This window comes from Talpa occidentalis, unplaced genomic scaffold (assembly GCF_014898055.3).
Source record: "Talpa occidentalis isolate TD23 unplaced genomic scaffold, MPIMG_talOcc4v2.1 talOcc4.11, whole genome shotgun sequence".
NCBI classification, from domain to species: Eukaryota; Metazoa; Chordata; class Mammalia; order Eulipotyphla; family Talpidae; genus Talpa; species Talpa occidentalis.
The window spans coordinates 90,325,146-90,342,462 of record NW_023601104.1 but is presented as its reverse complement, the minus strand read 5'-3'; the positions used below and the strand labels follow the sequence as shown (position 1 = coordinate 90,342,462).

The 17,317-nt window shown below is 54.1% G+C and overlaps 1 protein-coding gene across 6 annotated transcripts in view; it reads left to right on the top strand.

Annotated features, from left to right (window-relative positions):
* Nucleotides 1–16,426, top strand: part of TMEM63C (transmembrane protein 63C) — a 72,774-nt gene extending 56,348 nt beyond the window's left edge. For 4 of the 6 annotated variants that reach the window (XM_037503797.2, XM_037503796.2, XM_037503801.2 and 1 more), the window contains 12 exons: nucleotides 624–746; nucleotides 1,122–1,275; nucleotides 2,537–2,643; nucleotides 3,579–3,665; nucleotides 4,208–4,273; nucleotides 5,983–6,145; nucleotides 6,407–6,512; nucleotides 6,896–7,063; nucleotides 8,731–8,840; nucleotides 10,161–10,229; nucleotides 10,395–10,493; nucleotides 13,514–16,423. In XM_037503797.2, the coding sequence (XP_037359694.1) occupies nucleotides 624–746; nucleotides 1,122–1,275; nucleotides 2,537–2,643; nucleotides 3,579–3,665; nucleotides 4,208–4,273; nucleotides 5,983–6,145; nucleotides 6,407–6,512; nucleotides 6,896–7,063; nucleotides 8,731–8,840; nucleotides 10,161–10,229; nucleotides 10,395–10,493; nucleotides 13,514–13,717 (1,456 nt within the window). In that variant the 3' untranslated portion in view covers nucleotides 13,718–16,423. Of the gene's footprint in view, nucleotides 1–623; nucleotides 747–1,121; nucleotides 1,276–2,536; nucleotides 2,644–3,578; nucleotides 3,666–4,207; nucleotides 4,274–5,982; nucleotides 6,146–6,406; nucleotides 6,513–6,895; nucleotides 7,064–8,730; nucleotides 8,841–10,160; nucleotides 10,230–10,394; nucleotides 10,494–13,513 lie in introns of all 6 variants that reach the window. The other 2 variants (XM_037503800.2, XM_054691924.1) reach the window with 2 other exon arrangements.
* Nucleotides 16,427–17,317: the final 891 nt, after the last annotated feature.

Below are 17,317 nucleotides of genomic sequence, written 5' to 3'. Positions count from 1 at the left end.
GGGGACAATTTAGTGTGCATTAAATATGAGAACATGCCTGCATGAGACAATGTGGTTTATTGTCCAAGGTACTGTCACTGGGTAGACAGGAGCTGGGGTTTAATTACAGAAAATTGTAGTCAAAGACCAAAGACAGGGCGCCAGTGCCAGCATCTACCCCTCTTTGGCTGTATATGCAGACAACTCAGACCTCAATTTAGTAATCTGTGCAACCGGGATGATGCTGATCACCAGTTGTACAGTATCTGGCTCACAGAAAGAACTCAATAATTGGTAGCTGTTAATATTATGAGAAGACCGATATTAGTACCTCCCCACCAACCTCCCAGAAAGGGCCTGTCTTTGTGGCATCGCTGCTGTTAAGAGGGAAAGATATTAACTGAGAAACATGTGGCTGTCCCCCAACCCCCATGCCACCTTCCTGGGCAGTCTGGGGCCTTGCAGTACCTCTCCCCTCCAGCCATTAGGCCTTAGGCACTGCCCACCTCTGAAATTCTGAGACTATTCAAATCCCCGGGGAGTAGATGAACCCTCACAGTAGACCTGGGACCTTGGCATGAGATACTCCCCTTCCCCACAAGCCTGTTCTTTCCCCCAGACCTGTCCCCTTCTCCCCTCTGCAGAGTCCTGGATGATTACAAGTTCATCCATTGCGGCATACCCCCCAATCAGTCCTCGGTCACCACCGTGGTCAAATCCCACCAGTGGAGGATCTCCTTGGCCCCACACCCCAAAGACATTATTTGGTAAGCTCCCTCTCTGCCTCCCTCTCCTCAGAGCTCCTCTGACACTGAAGAAGGCAAACAATGGGGAAAGGAATTGGGCCTGCGCCCCACTTCATTGCCCACCTGCAGCCATGTCCTCTTCTGGGCACTGCAGCCCCTGCCCTCCTGAAACCCACCTCACCATGAGCATGGAAGGCACCGCACCCTGGAAGAAAAGGGTTTTCCTGCAGGAAGAGCTCACATCAATTTCTGGGCTCAGCTGTGGGAGCCCCAAGGGGTTGTATTGGGCCAGGGCAGCCTGGGTGCATAGCTGGCATGCAGGAAGCAGCATGTGGGCTCTGTCTCAGGGCTGGAACCCGGGGTCCTAAGTGCACCTCCTTCTTCCTTCCTCCCCAGGAAACACCTGTCAGTCCGCCGCTTCACCTGGTGGGCCCGCTTTATCCTAATCAACACCTCCCTCTTCTTCCTCTTCTTCTTCCTCACCACACCTGCCATCATCATGAACACCATCGACATGTACAACGTCACCCGCCCCATCGAGAACCTGCAGGTACCTGCTTTGCTCAGCCAGGCGTGTGGGCCCCAAAGAGGTGAAGGAGGAGCTCCCGCGAGGATGTGACGGGCCACGGCACGCAGCTCCAGGGTCCACGCAGCATCGTGGAGGTGGCAGCGGTGCTGATATGGCTTAGAGCGCCCCTAGTTTTAAAGGGGGTGAAGACGGGTTATTACCCATCTCTGACTGGGGCTGGAAAAGAGAGGGAGAGTGGGGAGCATAGGTAGCTTCTGGGGTAAGTTTGGGGGGTAGGCAGTCCAGACCGGCCTAGATTCAGAGGGCTTCTTTAGATCCGGTCAGTCTAGGCCAACTAGAGGTACAAAGGGTGAACAGAGGGTGTGGTGAGTGTCAGCTGTGTCCCCCACCTCCCCTAAAGCTAGGGTCCCTGGTTTGAAGGGTAAGGTGGAAGCTGGGAAAAAGGAGGTAAGTTCCATACTCCCCTCTGAGAGAAGCAAGACTTCCAGATCTGTCTCCTCTTCCCTCACTTCCAGACACCCCTGCTCCCGAATGGGAGTGCCCCACCCTGGAGCGCTGTCCCTGAGGTTGGAGGATGCCGCCTTCTGGTGAGGGCATCCGAGGAGTGCACTGGCCTGTTTCCGAACTCTGTAGCCTCAAGGCTGTTACAACAGGCTTCAAAGGCCGCTCCTTCCATATTGTCTCCGCCATTCATGCACGCATACATGCACACACACATGCACACACGCACTCATGCACACATGCACGCACACATGCATGCACTCATGCACACACGCATGCATGCACACATGCTCTCATGCACAGGCCACCCGCTTCTGCTGCTTACTTGCCCTCTTAAGTCACCCTCCTTGGAGCTCCACAACCCTCCTTGGAGGTTCTCACTTCACATCCCCTCACCCCCTTCTCTGCCACTTCTCTCACGAGTGAGACAGTCAAGGTCTTCTCCCTGAGGTCTGAGACGAGTGACATGCTGCTCTGGCCTTCAGGTGTGGTCACTAGAGGAAGCCCAAGCTGCCCCCCCAGGGACCTGCACACAGGAGGCCTGTGCTCTTCTGTGTCCAAGGGAGCACCCCCTCCGCCCCTGGGGGTGCCAGCCTCTGCCCACCCCCAGACAGGTAGATCTCTGACAAGGAAGGTGGGTCAGAAAGGCCAGGCCCACTGCACAGCCGCCAGGGAAACCAGGCCTGCTCTGAGACTGGGTGTGGAGAGACCGGGCAGCCTGGTGAGGAAAGAGCCACTTCTTGTGTTAATGTCCCTGCCCTCTTCTACTCTACCCCTGCAGAGCCCTGTTGTGACCCAGTTCTTCCCCTCACTGCTGCTCTGGGCCTTTACAGTGATACTGCCTCTGATTGTCTACTTCTCTGCCTTCCTCGAGGCCCACTGGACCAGGTGAGTGGGAGGGACCCCAGCCCTGTCCCTGTCCCCACCCCCAATTTGGTGCTCTGGCTTCTCATCTGGCTAAAGGAATAGAATTGATGTAGGATGACTCTGATACCCAAAACTACCAGATCTTTTTTTCTTTGGATGGAGGGCACTGAGTTGTCTTTGAGCCTCTGGCCTCAAGAATATTGAGATATCTCACCATGTAAGGGTGTGAGGCCAAAACCATGTCATCTTTGGGCTGTTCCCTGAGCCTCCAGCCATGCACTGAGAGGATAGAGCTGTAAACAGAGATCGGGCCGTGCTAGGCACTCCAGGCAAAACGCACAGATTAGAATAAGAAGAGACCCCCCCAAAGAAGGCTCCTGTAACCATATCAGAGGAGCCCATGAACTGTGTAGCCCTCACAGTACTTTCATTTTATACAATCAGGAGCTTTTTCTTATTTGTTAGCCCTTATAGTGCCCTTATAGTAGTTAATTGGCTAGAAGGTATTTTCCATGTCCTGGGACAAGTTCCTGCTTTGACCTGAAGACTGTGTGGGTCTTAAAGTTATTCTCTGCATCAAAAACTCCTACCATCCTTCCAGGCAGTAAACTAGGAGGTTTGTCCTAACAGAAATCCTGACTAATCTTTCCCCTGGCCAAGAACAAAGCTTATGTCAATTATTGAAACTCTAGGTAATGTCCCTTTAACACAAAGATGTCAAGTATTAGACAAATCAGAGCCCTCCTTCCCTTCTTGTGCCCAGGGCAGACATCACTAGTTGATCATGCTCATCTTTACTGCTGGTGCCAGTTGCAGCACAGCTCATCAGGGTCCTGAGATGGCATTGGAATACACTCAAGCCAATTTTCTAGGCCAAGTAGCAGTTTCTCTCTTCATTCTGTAGTTAGATCTTTGGCTCTTATCTCTCACTGATGAACATCTCTGTTTCCTTCTAGATCAAGTCAGAATCTGATCATAGTGCACAAGTGCTATATCTTCCTGGTGTTCATGGTGGTCATTCTGCCTTCTATGGGGTTGACCAGGTACTACACTTCCTCTCACAGCCAGACTCACCCTAGAGTTGGCGCCTCCTCTTGCAGAAACTGTAGGCCTTCCTGTGGTTGCTGCAAATCTAGTCCTCAAATGACAGCCCAGTGCCTGTCATGAACCTAGCATGAGCCAGGTACTCTCAGATTCAGCCATAAACCCTGCCCTCAAAGAGTTTATCATCAGCTGGGAAAAGCCGCCATGCCTATCAGCTGCCTGCCAGCCCAGGTGGGGGAAACAGCCAACTCGCAGTAAAAATTCAGGAGAGAACACCAGGAGAAATAGCTGACAAAGGTTTGCTGGAGGAATTGGCCTGAGGTTGAAAGGCCAAAGGGTGAGGGACAGGGAAAGCCCCACACTCGGAAGGAAGAGAGGCGATGTGGACTGGCTAGCTGGAATATTAGGTGGCAACATCTTTGGGGGTGGGCATGGGCAGATAGAAGAGGGAAGCCAGTCTAAGAGGCATTGAACTCCTAGGTTCATAGGCCTTTTCTCATAGGTTCATTAACTATGGGGCCTGTCTTGCTCTTGTTTCTAGCTTGGATGTCTTTTTGCGCTGGCTCTTTGACATCTACTATCTGGAACAGGCATCCATCAGGTTCCAGTGAGTACCGAATGCATGTTCCAGGGGACACTGGGCCTTCCCTGTGTGTAGTTCACATCAGCCGGACATGTGTAGTCTTATTTTCCCACGCTGGTAGCGATAAGTGCATGCAGGCGCCCTCACTAGGCAGCCTCCTACTCTTTCCTGGTGCCATGGGCCGCTTTGGCCATTCTCTGAATGATATTTTTCAAATAATTTTAGATCCATAAAAAGAACCCCATAAATGTGCTGTGATCCCTTCCCCCAGATTCCTCCAGCGTAGCCTGTTGCATAACTACAGCATAATATCGCAGACAGAAACTGGCCTTACTGCAACCCACAGACAGCATTCAGATTTCACCAGTTTTTCATACACGCAGAAGAGTTAGCTTTAGGTGCACAATATACTTGGTTTTCAAGAAAACCAAATATAGTGAAATGTTTGATGAAAATATTCTAAAACTTAAATTGGTAGTGATCTCTATGAACACATTTAATAGTAAGACAATGCATTTTAAATGCAGGCAAGGCTAAAGTTTTGTTGTTACTTCGTTGCAGTGTGCATCAGTGTGAGAGCTGATAAAACTTAAAAGAGCATTACATTGGGGCTGGCGTGCACCTTTGACAAGGCAACATGCAGTGGTATTAGACAGTCATTTGAGTTTTTCGTTTTTAGGGGTACAAATGTTGAAAAAGTTTTCAAAAGTCAGAATGTTGCAAATGACCATCAAGCTTCCCTAACTATAGGGCAGGAACCAGAATTCTCCAAGGTATCTGCCATGGAACTATAATTGTAATAAATTGGGTTCCCCCCCCCCCCAAAAAAAAAAATGAATGAGTCCTTCTTCTGACAGGTCAGTGTCTTCAGGATAGTTTACGTATGGGGAGGGAAGCAGTGTGAGCCCATCACTCAACTTGGATGTCATCCAGAAAAAATAGCCTTTGAAAGAGACCTGAAATATGTCCAGGGGCTTTCAGATCTCTCTTTTCGAGGAAGTTGACAAGATGTCTCTTTTCGAGGGAGTTGACAGAATTGTGTAGATGCGACACTGTAAAGCCAGAGTCACCCTGGTCACCAGGGTGAGGCAGGCAGCTCGCCCACTGGGTGACTGAAGGAATCCATCCCAGCCAACGTTGGCCCGAAACATCTGATACACATGTGCAGACAGGACGATGGCAGTCTCGTGTAACTTGGCTGCATGCCTCGTAGCTACCATCACTTTAAGGGGTGACGAGCACCCTGCTATTGTGAGCTATCAGCTGTGACTGCTCCATGATCTGACACAGCCCGCGAGGGACAGACTCACAGCTGTGGCCGACATTGCTGTGGTTCGTTCCCATGTTCACAATCAAAAGAAGTGCTAAATTGTAGTCAGAGGTTAGTGAAATAAAAATGCAATTTTTTTCCCCATTCATGGTCACAGTCCCTCCAAATTCTCCTTTGGTTTGTGGCTCCAGACCAAATATCTCAGCTTCAGATCAAGCCAGAGCGTATATCTCCTTACATCGTCACACTTTCTGCAGACCATCCCCCTCCCTGCTCTCGTGAACTTCAGTTGCGCTGGAAGCTCATTTGTATATAGGAAATTCATTTTCCCCATCTCTGCCTCCACCCCACCTGCACTCCCTCGGCTCGCTCCCTCCCCTACTCTCCTCTTCCTGCCCAACACCTCTGCCCTCCGCCTCTCCCCTGGCTCCTGCTGCTGTCTTCCCTTCTCCCCCACGCCCAGGTGTGTGTTCCTGCCAGACAACGGCGCCTTCTTCGTCAACTACGTCATCACGGCAGCTTTGATTGGCACAGGCATGGAGCTGTTACGCCCGGGGTCTCTCATACTGTACTGCACCCGCCTCTTTTTCTCCAAGTCGGAGCCAGAGAGAGTCCACATCAGAAAAGTGAGGGCGGACCCTTCCCTCAGAATGGCCCTCAAGGCCCTTGGGAGGGTGTCAGGAACGGGGCCTGTTGGAAGCACCAAGGGGCCCCAAAAGGGAGGCCTGCTGCAGTGGGGCTGGTGCTGCTCGGATCCCAGGGGTGGAATAGGCTGTCTCCAGACCTGAGCTGTTAGCCAGCTCCAGGGGATGGAAAAGGAGCAGCCACGGAAGCAACCAAGCCTATGCCAGCAGGCCACCTTAGTGTTACCCTGCCTTCTGCTCCAGGACCACGCCTTGGACTTCCAGTATGGGCGAGAATATGCGTGGATGATAAATGTCTTCAGCGTGGTGATGGCATACAGTATCACCTGCCCTATCATTGTGCCTTTTGGTGAGTCATCCCTGATCATCCCAGGACTGCACACTCTCATGATGGGAGGAGGGGCTAAGCGCCACCACATGGGCCCTAACGCTGGAGCACAAGGGAACCTGGTGCAGGGCATGGAGGTGTCAGGGCCAGGGCCAGATCAGGGGGGAGGATGAGGTAGTCAGGACTGAGGATGGATGACCACTTGAGATGACTGTGTACATAGGATGCTTGTTGAATGAATGCATGAGTGAATGATCCAGAGGTCGGCACCACAGCCTCCTCTTGGCCCCTGATGCTCTGACCACTCTGGATCTGGCCCCTCGGGCCCCTGGGGGCCTTGGGACTGCACGGGTCCTGACCGTGGAAGCAGCAGCTGAGGCTGTCTCCATCTTCCGGGCCCCCAGGCCTGCTCTACCTGTTCATGAAGCACATGACGGACCGCTACAACATGTACTACTCCTACGCGCCCACCAAGCTCAACGAGCAGATCCACATGGCTGCAGTCAGCCAGGCCATCTTTGCACCGCTCCTGAGTCTGTTCTGGATGCTCTTCTTCTCTGTGCTACGATTAGGTGGGTGCCAAGCCTGCTCGGCCCTTTGCTGCTCCGTAAATCCCTTAACAACTGTTAGAACAGCAAAACCCCGAAGGAGCAGGGCTTATCAAGTGCAGCCAAGCCTGGTGGCTTCTCTAGGCTTAAGGAGTTCATCCAAACCCCACAGATCCTTGCAGCCATGGGAAGGGCTTGAACCAATGCCAACCACACTGTGCATTTGGCGTATAGGCCCCAGGACAAGAAAGGTCCTCTTGCTGCGTTGTTACTCCAGGCTGGCAGGAAATAAAATGCCAGCAACCAGGGGCCTCGCTGCCCGTGACATTGCCTCTGGGATCTGAGAAGAGTCTGGTCTCATGGGTGCCTGAGAGCCTGGCAGACTCGCAGCGTGCCCCAGCTGCCAGCTTCTCTCCTACTCTTGGCTACACAGAGCGGCCTGCCCCAGTGAGCTCAGGGACACCCTTCCAGAGGAAGTTCCCATGGGCTCCAGACTGAAAATTCCCTGAGACTGGCTCATCCCCCTTCCTCTCGGCCCCTCTCCCCACTGGCCTTCCCACAGGGACTTGACTTAACCCTAATCTTCCCCGTGCAGCGTGCAGCGTGCAGCGAGCAGGGCAAGTCCCTCTTTTCTTACCCTGCCTGACTCGCAGCAGTCAGTTCTCAGTTATTGGGGCACCTCGTCCACGCCTTTATCCCAGCAGCCATTCCCTGCCCTCTAGCTGACTGCATGTCTTAATCCTACTTCTCTATAAGTACGAAGGACGACCATTTGTTATCAAAAATAGGAAAAATATAAAGATCAAAAGTCAAATGACCCATCATGTCCCCGAGTCTGAAGTCTGTGCTCCAGATGCCATTCTGTGCGCACATCTGGGGAAGGAGGGCAGAGCGGGAGTCAGTTTGCTACTTTACAAAATCGTGGCATCATTTGATAACATTCAATCTTGTCTCCAGAGTTCCTTCACTGCACATTATGTTCCTAGCTAAGAAAATAGTGTGTTATTCAAACTCTGAGCCCAGGCCTTTTAAACAGCAGCATTAAATTCTGGCCACTGCAGCCCTTCTCCAGCCTTGGATGTTAAGGTTTTCTGGTTCTAAAACTCCAACCATAAGCATCATTATGCAGTAACCTCTACCTGTAAAGACTGATTTTTAATATTTACCTAATGCTACTTCATTAAAAAGTAACTGTATATCCCCAAATGAAATGGACAGAACTTAAATCCTTGATTGCTTTTTAGTGCTATTAGCTCAGATCCCGGAGCGCGCGCACTTCCAAAGTTCTGACAAGGCAAGGTGTGGGTCAGAGACTCCATTTGGGGGCCGTGGCAAAAACGAATGACTCAGAGATTCTTCCCAGGGACCTTGATGGCGTGGGAGGTAACTGACAGTGGAGTGAATGGGCACTTTGTGGATGCTTAAGTCAATTAAAAATTTGTTATGGGTTCCACCAGATACCAAATTCTAATCTTCTTAAATAGCAGAGGATGAGACCACAGCGGCAGATGCAAGGATCCCAGCTGTTAGGCGAATGGGGAAGGGTCCTTCTGCCCTCGACTCCTGAGTCCCTGCAGAGCTGTGGAGGGGCTTCCCGGGTACCTGCCAGCCTGGGTGGCCTCTCTGCCGGCGTGCTCCTCCCGCAGCGCCGGTCCTCCAGGACCCCGTCCCACGCCCGCTTCTCTCGGCAGGTTCGGCCCATGTCATCACCTTCTTTTCCCTGTCCATCCTCGTCCTTTCCATGGTAATTGCCTGCTTTGGCACTCTTCTGGGGAGACTTCGCACGGTGCATGAACTCGCGGTGAGTTGCAGGCCTGCCTTCCCTCCGCTGGTGCTCCCGGGCCCCTGGGGGGGCACAGCTCTAGGACCCCCTGCTGACCTGGGCAGCCACAGCACCACAGGAATAAAGAGGTCCTTGCCTTCCTGTGATTCTGGGGTGAGGTCCCCAGGCCTGTGTGCGCATGCCCGTATATCCTTGCCCCTGGCCCAGCTCTCACCCCTAGAATCATACCTCAGGGGTGGGGAAATTTGGAAGACAGCTGTCCTCTCCTTCCCGCCCCTTCTGTCACCTCCTCCAACCACGGGCTCCTGGCCCGTCCCTCCTACACTGTGAAGCTGTCCAGCCACTGAGCTGGGAGCAGCATCCCAGTGATGGGGAGTTGAGAGAGAGGGTGGGGGTGGTAAGGGATGGTCACCTGCAGAAGGGGGACAGTCATTGTCTCCGCATTCCAGGGTTTTGAGCCTGAGGTTGTCTGTAGAACAAGCCTGGCCCTGGGGGCCCAGATCATTCCAAAAGGGAGCCAGTCCTTTCCTGTTGGGAGTCATGCCAGGGGCGTGTGTGCGCCCCATCAGCAGTTCTCAAAGTGGGTGTCTGCAGGGGCGTGTTGGAATGAGTTCCAGTGCACTCAAGTATTCTTCATGGTTACCCATGAATTTTTCCACTTAACCTTCTGTGGATGGCAACTGACAGGCTTTCTGTCAATAATGGTGAATTATTTCCTTCCCCCTTGTATAAGGGGAAGAAAGTAAGTTGATTTAAAATACTGGCATACTGCCGAATCAAAGGAAGAGGACCGCCTTGCCTCCCGCGGCTCCCTGTCTGGTGAGCCCCCCTGCCTGGCCCCCCTCCTGTCCCCTGGAGGGCTGAGCGTCCAGCTCGTGAAGGGCCACAGCCAACGGCGCCTCTGGCTTTTCTTCCCGATGCAACGACGCCAAGTGATCTGGGTGCCCGAGCGTCTGCTCTCAGGATGAAGGTGGCGGAGGACCTAGAGCACCTTGGTTTAGGGTTTGTTCCCGGTAGAGGGGCCTCCCGGGAAGAGAGAGTTGAAGTCAAGGATTTTTCCTAGAGCCCAAGCAGGCTCCTCTTTGAACCCCAGTCTCCACTCTGCTTATGTCCTCCATTACGGCCCTGGAGAATGGAATGTGCCTGAAGGTTCCCCTAACATCCCAGCCCCCTCTCTACCACCCTGGGCTTCGGTCCTGTCCTCGGGTGAAGGCCTGGGAAACAACAGAAGATGAGATCAAGGGGAGTGAGAAGCCCAGGAGCCCCCCTGAATGTGGGGAGGGCGGGGGCAGAGGGCAGACCCTCTGTTTATGACCCTCCGCGTCTCTCTCCGCGCAGCACGAGGAGGAGAGGGAGACTGTGTTTGACATGGAGCCCAGCAGCACCTCCTCCACGCCCACCTCACTTGTAAGTCAGCGCCTCTACCCCAGGGGGCAGGCCGAGAGGGGGGTTGGCCACAGGCTGGGCTACTCCAGCATCATTGAGGGGAGCACCGGCACCTGGTGCCGGTGGAGTGGGGAGGAGACGGTGGCCCCCGGGGTCCCGCCTCTGATGTAGCAGGACTTGGCCCAGGTCACCTTGCTGCCGTGGCCCTGGCTGAAGACCTGGGAAGATCGAGCAAGCAAGATTTACCGGAGACTCTCTGGGAGGAACTCAGAGAGGAAGAAAAAGGTCAGGGCAAACCCAGCCACAACGAGCTCAGTTGTGTAGATGCAGACATGAGCTGGGGCTCAGCCTCAGGACCGGAGGTTGCCCCCGGGGGCGCAGGTGCCAGGCGAGCGCGCAGACCCAGCTGCAGGGAGGTATTGGAGGCCGGGCGGCAGCGGGTAAGTGAGACCACAGCTGCAAGTGAAGACCAGGACCAGGAGCCCCGCAGCGGGGTGCTGACTCCCACGCCGTAGCTCAGCCTGGAGGGAGCACTCACCCGCCTCCCAGCCACGTATGTGGACACGGGCTCACCAAGGCACTGAGCTGGGTAGCAGGTCAGCCCCTGCCCTGATTCTAGGGTCCTTGGAGGACCACTAAGATGGGCATCAGCCAGCCCGGGCACTCACGGAAGGGGCTTCCTGGAGGAGGGAATGTCTAATCTGACTCCAGGTATGGGGCTGGAGGGGGCGCCAGGTGGAATGGGGTGTGGAGGTGTTGGTGGAACTGAAGGCAAGAGCTGAAGTCAGTTTCAGCGTGGGGGTTGATGCAGAGTGGGTGGCAGGGCCTGGAGGCAGAGACGGCTCCCAGTCTGGGCAGGGATGGAGGGAGGCAGACACAGCGGTGGCGGCCATGCCCACTCCCGGGCACAGAGCTGCGGGTCAGCCCCACTTTGGAAAAACCTCCACGGAGGAAGAGTGTCTGGGAGGTGGCCGGGAAGGAGGAGCTTCGGGGCTGGAGGTACTAAATAGGTTCCAAAGTCTCCATTCACCTGGCATCTTGCTGGGGCCCTGCCAACATGATCCCTCTGGAACATTATTAGCCATCTGCTGTTGAAATCTTCTGAACCTGATGCTTTTCCACTCTTGCTCTTAATCTTTTTTATTCTTTTTTTTTATTTATAGTCCATTTTTTTAATTGTGTCACATCTGTACATATACATTGTCACTGTTTCTTCAGTAGTAGTCAAGAGGTGTTAGTTTTTTTCTTTAGTTCATAGTTTCCTTTTCTAATTTTTAATTTTTTTAAACAATAGTTGCTTCCCCCCACCCCCTCAGGTGTGGTCCCCTTAGAGTTTCCTCCCCCAAGGCACCCGTGCACCATCACCACAGTCCCCGGTGCTCCTCCCTCCCTCCCTCTGATCCCTCTCCCGCCTCCTCCCTTGCAGGATGTCGCTGGTTTATAATTGTCTGTTGTTGCTTTGTTGTGTTTTGTACTGTTATTATTTTTTTATACTTATGTCTTATTGGGTTCCCCTATATTCCTGTTATAAGTGAAGCCATCTGATATTTTTCTTTTTCCTTCTGACTTATTTCACTGAGCATAATTCCTTCTAGCTCCATCCATGTTGCTGAGAATGGCATGAGTTTATCTTTTTTGATTGCTGAATAATATTCCATTGTGTATATATACCACATCTTCTTGATCCAGTCATCCATTTTTGGGCATTTGGGTTCTTTCAGGGTTTTACCTATTTTAAATAGTGCTTCTTGCTCTTCATCTTTATGATAAAACTACAAGTAGGGAGTTTTATCTCATTTTATAGCAGAGGAAACTGAGGCTCATGCAGGTCAGTTAATGCCACCCCAGGGCACTGAACAAGGAAGTGGCCAACAAAGTTCCAACCAGTTCTATCCAGCTCTAAAGCCTGAGCTTTAAAAATTACCGAAATCTATTTTTTTAAAGCTTGCATTATTACAACAGGGGTATAAGAATACTGTAGATAATTATAGGGGCAAGTCAGAAAAAAAGGAAATAAAGTCACCACATTCCACCACCCAGATATGACCACTGAGAACCCCTACCATTCCTTTTTCTAGATAGATTTAAATATAAAATTTTTGCTAAGATGAAATACTGCAAATAATTTTTTAACCTGTACTTTTAGTTCACACTCTCTACATTCCCATATATAAATTTTTGCCTCTTCAAATATTTTGTTCATTTGCAAATGAAAGTATTCCCAGCCAAGACCCCATCCAGTCTTTGTGCTAGATTAATCTAACACCTGTGTAGTACCTGTAGTACCTGTGCATGTCTCTTTTCTATCAGCACCTTCTCTTTTTTTGATTTGCTGGTGAGATCAAGCCAATATTCCTGCAGCATGTCACACCTTCTCGATTTTTCTAGCTGTTTTTCTTGAGGCCCTACAGCATTTTCCACTAACTTCTCTATTTCCTGAAAGCTAGATGTTAGCTCCAAAGGCTGCATCATTCAAGTTCAACGTAGAGGCAACAATACATTCCAGGTAGCACAGCATCTGAGACACATGGGCTCACCTCATTCATGATGCTAAAGTGACCCCCTGATTAGGGGGTGACAGCTGGCTTCTTCCAGGGTTAGTTTCTCCTTATGAAAGGTCATCTGCAGAGTTTCCTTTGGTATTATGCAAATATTCTAGACTCTTGTAAGAAAAGAGCTCCCTCATCAACTAAGGCTGTTTGGTTTCATTGAAATGAATTCCTATAGGAAAGGCTTAGTTCTGTCCCATAATTACCTATTTTCAAATTAAGAAGTTGGTGTTAAAGTTTCTTCAAAGGATGCCAATAACTCCCCCCCCACCACCAACCCCCAGTTCTTCCTGCGTTTCCTATCCTGCTGTCCTCCCAGGCAGTCGTGGGACCATCCTGGTTTTGACCGGCCACGTGACCCAGACCTCAGCTGGCAGTCTCAGTTGTAAACCCAGATTCACAGGCCAAGCAATGTTACGTGCTCAAAGGGATGCACCTCTGAAACTGTCTTAGAAAGTGCAGGAGCTCAGGGAGGGGGTCTCCCCAGGCTCCAGCTGGGGAAGCCTCCTGTTTTCTCCCTGTGGGTTCAGCCTAACCTGGAACCACAGATGAAAGGAATGTGGCTACAGGACTAGGGGTCAGGAGCCCTGCATTTTCCAGCCCTGGGGGCTGATCAAGAGCAGCTGGGCTGGGGGTGGAAAGGAAGGACTCAGGCTGCAGGGAAGCTCTGGGGGTAGGGTGTGAAGGGGAAGGGTATACCCAAGGCCTTGTCCCAGATGTGACCTCACCCCCGTGTCCCCTCTCTGTCCGGAGCAGCTGTACATGGCCACCGTGCTGCAAGAGCCAGAGATGAACCTGACCCCAGCTTCCTCCCAGGCCCGGCTAAGCTACGGCAGCATGAGCAGACAGCTAGGAGAGGAAGAGGAGGCGAGTGTTGCGTCGTCGGGCTTTGTGAGGGAGCTGGACTCGACCCAGTTCCAGGAAGGGCTGGAACTGGCGCACGAGAGCCAGTACCACTGACCAGGACCCAAGGCCTCCACCTGGCAACTCCAGCTGGGAGCAGCAGCCAGGGGAGGGCCTGGCAGGAGGGCAGCCTCACCTCCTGGCCACTTCCTGCAGACTTTGGGAAGGCCCAAGTGGAGATGCCTGCTGCCCTGGCTATCGGCCTGTGGAGGCCCCAACCTGCCGACCTGCTGGGCAGTGCAAAGGGACCCTGGATGGGTTGAAGGAGACAGGCTGGCACCACGTCTTGGGAAAGGTGGCTGAAGCTCTGGGCGCAGAGACTGAAGGTTGGGGTTCCCACTGGGATGGAGACAGAGGAGATATGCAAAAAGGAGGCGGCAGAAGAGGCCCACCGAAGACTCTGGGGTCTTCGCCACCCTCTACCAGCTGCCCTGCCAAGAAGCTTCCACTGCAGTTGCCGCCCCAACCCACCCTCCTCCCAGTCCATCCTGCCTCCGCAGTCTGAGGAAGCGAAGGCTCGTGTGCTGGGCCTCATCGACAGGAGGCCGACGAACACCGTGCCCAGGTTCCCTGCATGGGCATCCATGAAGAGAGAGTTTCTGCATCGTGCGGGGTGAGGGGTCACTGAGAACACAGACCTGAGAGGAGCTGTCCGAGCCCCTCCTACCCTCCAGCCCTCATCAGCTGGCCCCAGGAGCAGCAGGGTAGAGGCCCTTCTCCTTCCTATTCTTGCAAGGGCAGCTGGGACACGGTCACTCGGGCTCATTAAACGAGACCTGTGTGCATTTTGATGAAGGCAACCTCGGCTGGTTAATATCAGGTGGGGAGGGGCAGAGGCAGAATCCTTGGAGGGGGGTCTCTCCCCAAATCCTGTGTGAAGAGTATCTAGGTAAACCACCCCAGAGCCTACTGAGAGGACCCCCAAGGCCAAGACTGTGGCCACTGAGAGCCCCTCCTGCCTCATCCCCTCTGAGTGCCCTGGCCTCCGCTCACCCAGCAAGGCCAAGAGGAGAGGCAGCTGGGGAGAAGTCCATCCTTCAAACTGAAGGCACTGACCATTCCTTGGCCTCCAAGCAGGGGCCCTTCTGCTCCTCTCGGGTCCACCCTGCACCCTAGAGTGAAAGCCACTCCAAGTGGCCTCCAGGGTAGTCCTAGCTTAGAACTGGGGTTGCCCTGCGGGACTGAGGGGGCTGTGTCTTCGATGACGAAACCCTCTCTGCCCTCCCAGAGCTGCCAGCACCTGAGGCCTGAAGGAGCCAAATCCCGGGTAGGAACAGTGCTGGTGACACCTGGCACCTGTGCTGCAGGCGGGGGTGCAAGCCTCCGCCTCTGGGGACAGACCCCACCAGGACCCCTAGGCAGCCTAGTGGAGGACAGAGAAGGACCAGCAGGAGCTTCCATGGGCCAGAGCCAGTCCAATCGAATGGGGTCCCCATGCTCTAGGGTTCTCCTGAGCTCCAGAGACCTGGGTCCCTGCAGCCAACCTGCTGAAGGTGGGCCCCCGCCACACCCCTGCACTCACTCACCTGGGCCCGGTCCCTTTTCCACCTCTGCCTGCATCTCAGCCTCAGACGCTCCAGGCTTCACCCCAGGCAAAAAATAGCACTTGAGGGGCAAACAGTGCCCTCTCCCAGGTCTTGGCCCAAACTTTGGTGTGAGGGATCTTTCTTCAGCAGACCTTGGATTGACTGGGGAGGTGGTCTCTCCCGGTCCTGGTCCAGCTTGGCCCCACAGGACCTCTGCCCTGGCATCTCACCCACCCACAAGGGGAAGGGTCCTTTCTGGAGCAGAGTGGTCAGGGCCTCAGCGGGGATCCCTGTGGGAAGGGGGCCGGCTCAGCCCTGCCCAGCCCGCGGTGTGTCACACACTGTATGTGCTGGGGTGTCTTACCAGAAGCTGGCCTGTGGGCGCTCCTGTGTCGGCCGCCGGTTGCTGCTGCCTGGCCCCCTCTGATGCGGCCCCCACTGGGCTGTTTCTGCTACTTCTTCTGTCCCTCTCTGCTCCGCTGACCACCTCAGCCTGTGGACGCTGCTTATGGAGGCCTCCCAGCAGATAACATGGCCGCACTATTGGCGGCTCCTCTCTCTGAATTTGGGTTAAGTGTAGTCTGGTTCTGAGAAAGCAGAGGTGTCGGCCTGCTTTAGCTCCTCACACACCACATTCTAGCCTCCAAGTACCTCCCCTCCCTGCTACCATCCCACCCCAGGCCACCAACCCCTTCCCAGCTGGGCCTGCCTGTCAGGGAACCACCCCCTCTCAGACCTAATCCTTTCTGGAGGGAGCTGCCCCAGGTGAGGAGGGGATGGAGTGATATTGCCTAGAACCTCCCAGAAGTGCCCCACGGGGCCTGGAGCAGCTCCATGCCTGCCTGCCTCTTTCTCAGAAGCTTCTGGAAGCAAAGTGCCTATCAGCAGCATTGCATCCTCTGGGGGCCCGGTGGGGGTGTGGACTTCCCTTGGCTACCACCACTAAAGGAATGTACCAGAATGCCGAACCTTCTGTTATTAATGCTATGACCGTGCCTTGAATAAACAAGTCCTCCCAACCTCTGCTCGCTCGAGCCTCTGCATTTGGACAGGCCCAGCAGGGCCTTCCCTCTGCTTGGAAGGAGGCAGAGCTGCTAAGAGATGAACCTCCCTGAGGTTAGGGGCTTTGTCCCTTGGGACCAGAGCTGGCCCTTCTGGGATCCCCTCACCCCTGAGGTCTTCCCTGGCCCCCTCCTGACAGGGCAGACCAGGCAAGTGCTTCCCCAGGTCTGCTGGAGAGACAGGAAGTGAATCCACCTCCCCCTTTCAGCTGTGGGTGCTCTGAGCCCTGCCCCCCAGCAGGAGGGGAGGACTTTCTGGTGAGTACCTGGGGTTTTTTCAAAGGCAGGAGCCCCGTGAGCAGGTGGCTGGATGGACGAGAAGGAGTGGGCTTGAGGTCGGGCCTGCACCAGCCCCAGCCAGCCGCACGGGGCAAGGGAGGTCAGGGCGAGCTTGGGCAGTAGGACCGTGTGGGGGGCCGCCAGGTCAGGCCTAGATGGGAGAAGAACAACCTCTAAGAAAGGCTGGGACCTTTGCTGTCACACCTCCCCACCCCGGGGATGTTCTGGCCTTCCTCTGACCAGCCCAGTGACCCCGGCTGGTCATCTCGTCCAGAGAGTAGCAGCAGAAGGGTGTGAGGGTCACCGCTCCGCCTTACTGAATCGAGTGGATGCGACGGGGGGAAGTGTGGCGAGCCGAGGGAGCAGGCTGGAGAATGTGGTCCACTGATGTCTGTGAGATCACACACGACACCTCCAGGACAGGCTGCCCAAGAACGGCTCCCCAGGCCCCTTGCTGGACCCTGTCCTCACGCTTTCATAGTCCATCAGTGGACATAGGTTCAAAGTGTCCTCTCCCATGGCATCGGCCTGGGCATACGGCCAGGGCCCAGCTTCTTGACCCCTGACCCATCAGAGTCATCACTTGTCAAGTCAGGTGAATCCATAAGGGCTGCCTCAGGGGGCAGAGAAAGAAAGAAGACCACGCTGGCTGAGGAGGGAGGGGCCTTTCCCGAGGATCTAAGAACTGCCGTCAGCGCAGACTCTGGGAATCCCCTCCCCCAGACCTGCAGCCTCCAGGGTCCCCCAGATCGCAGGCCCTGGTCATTCTTCAGCAGACCTCGCAGGAGACT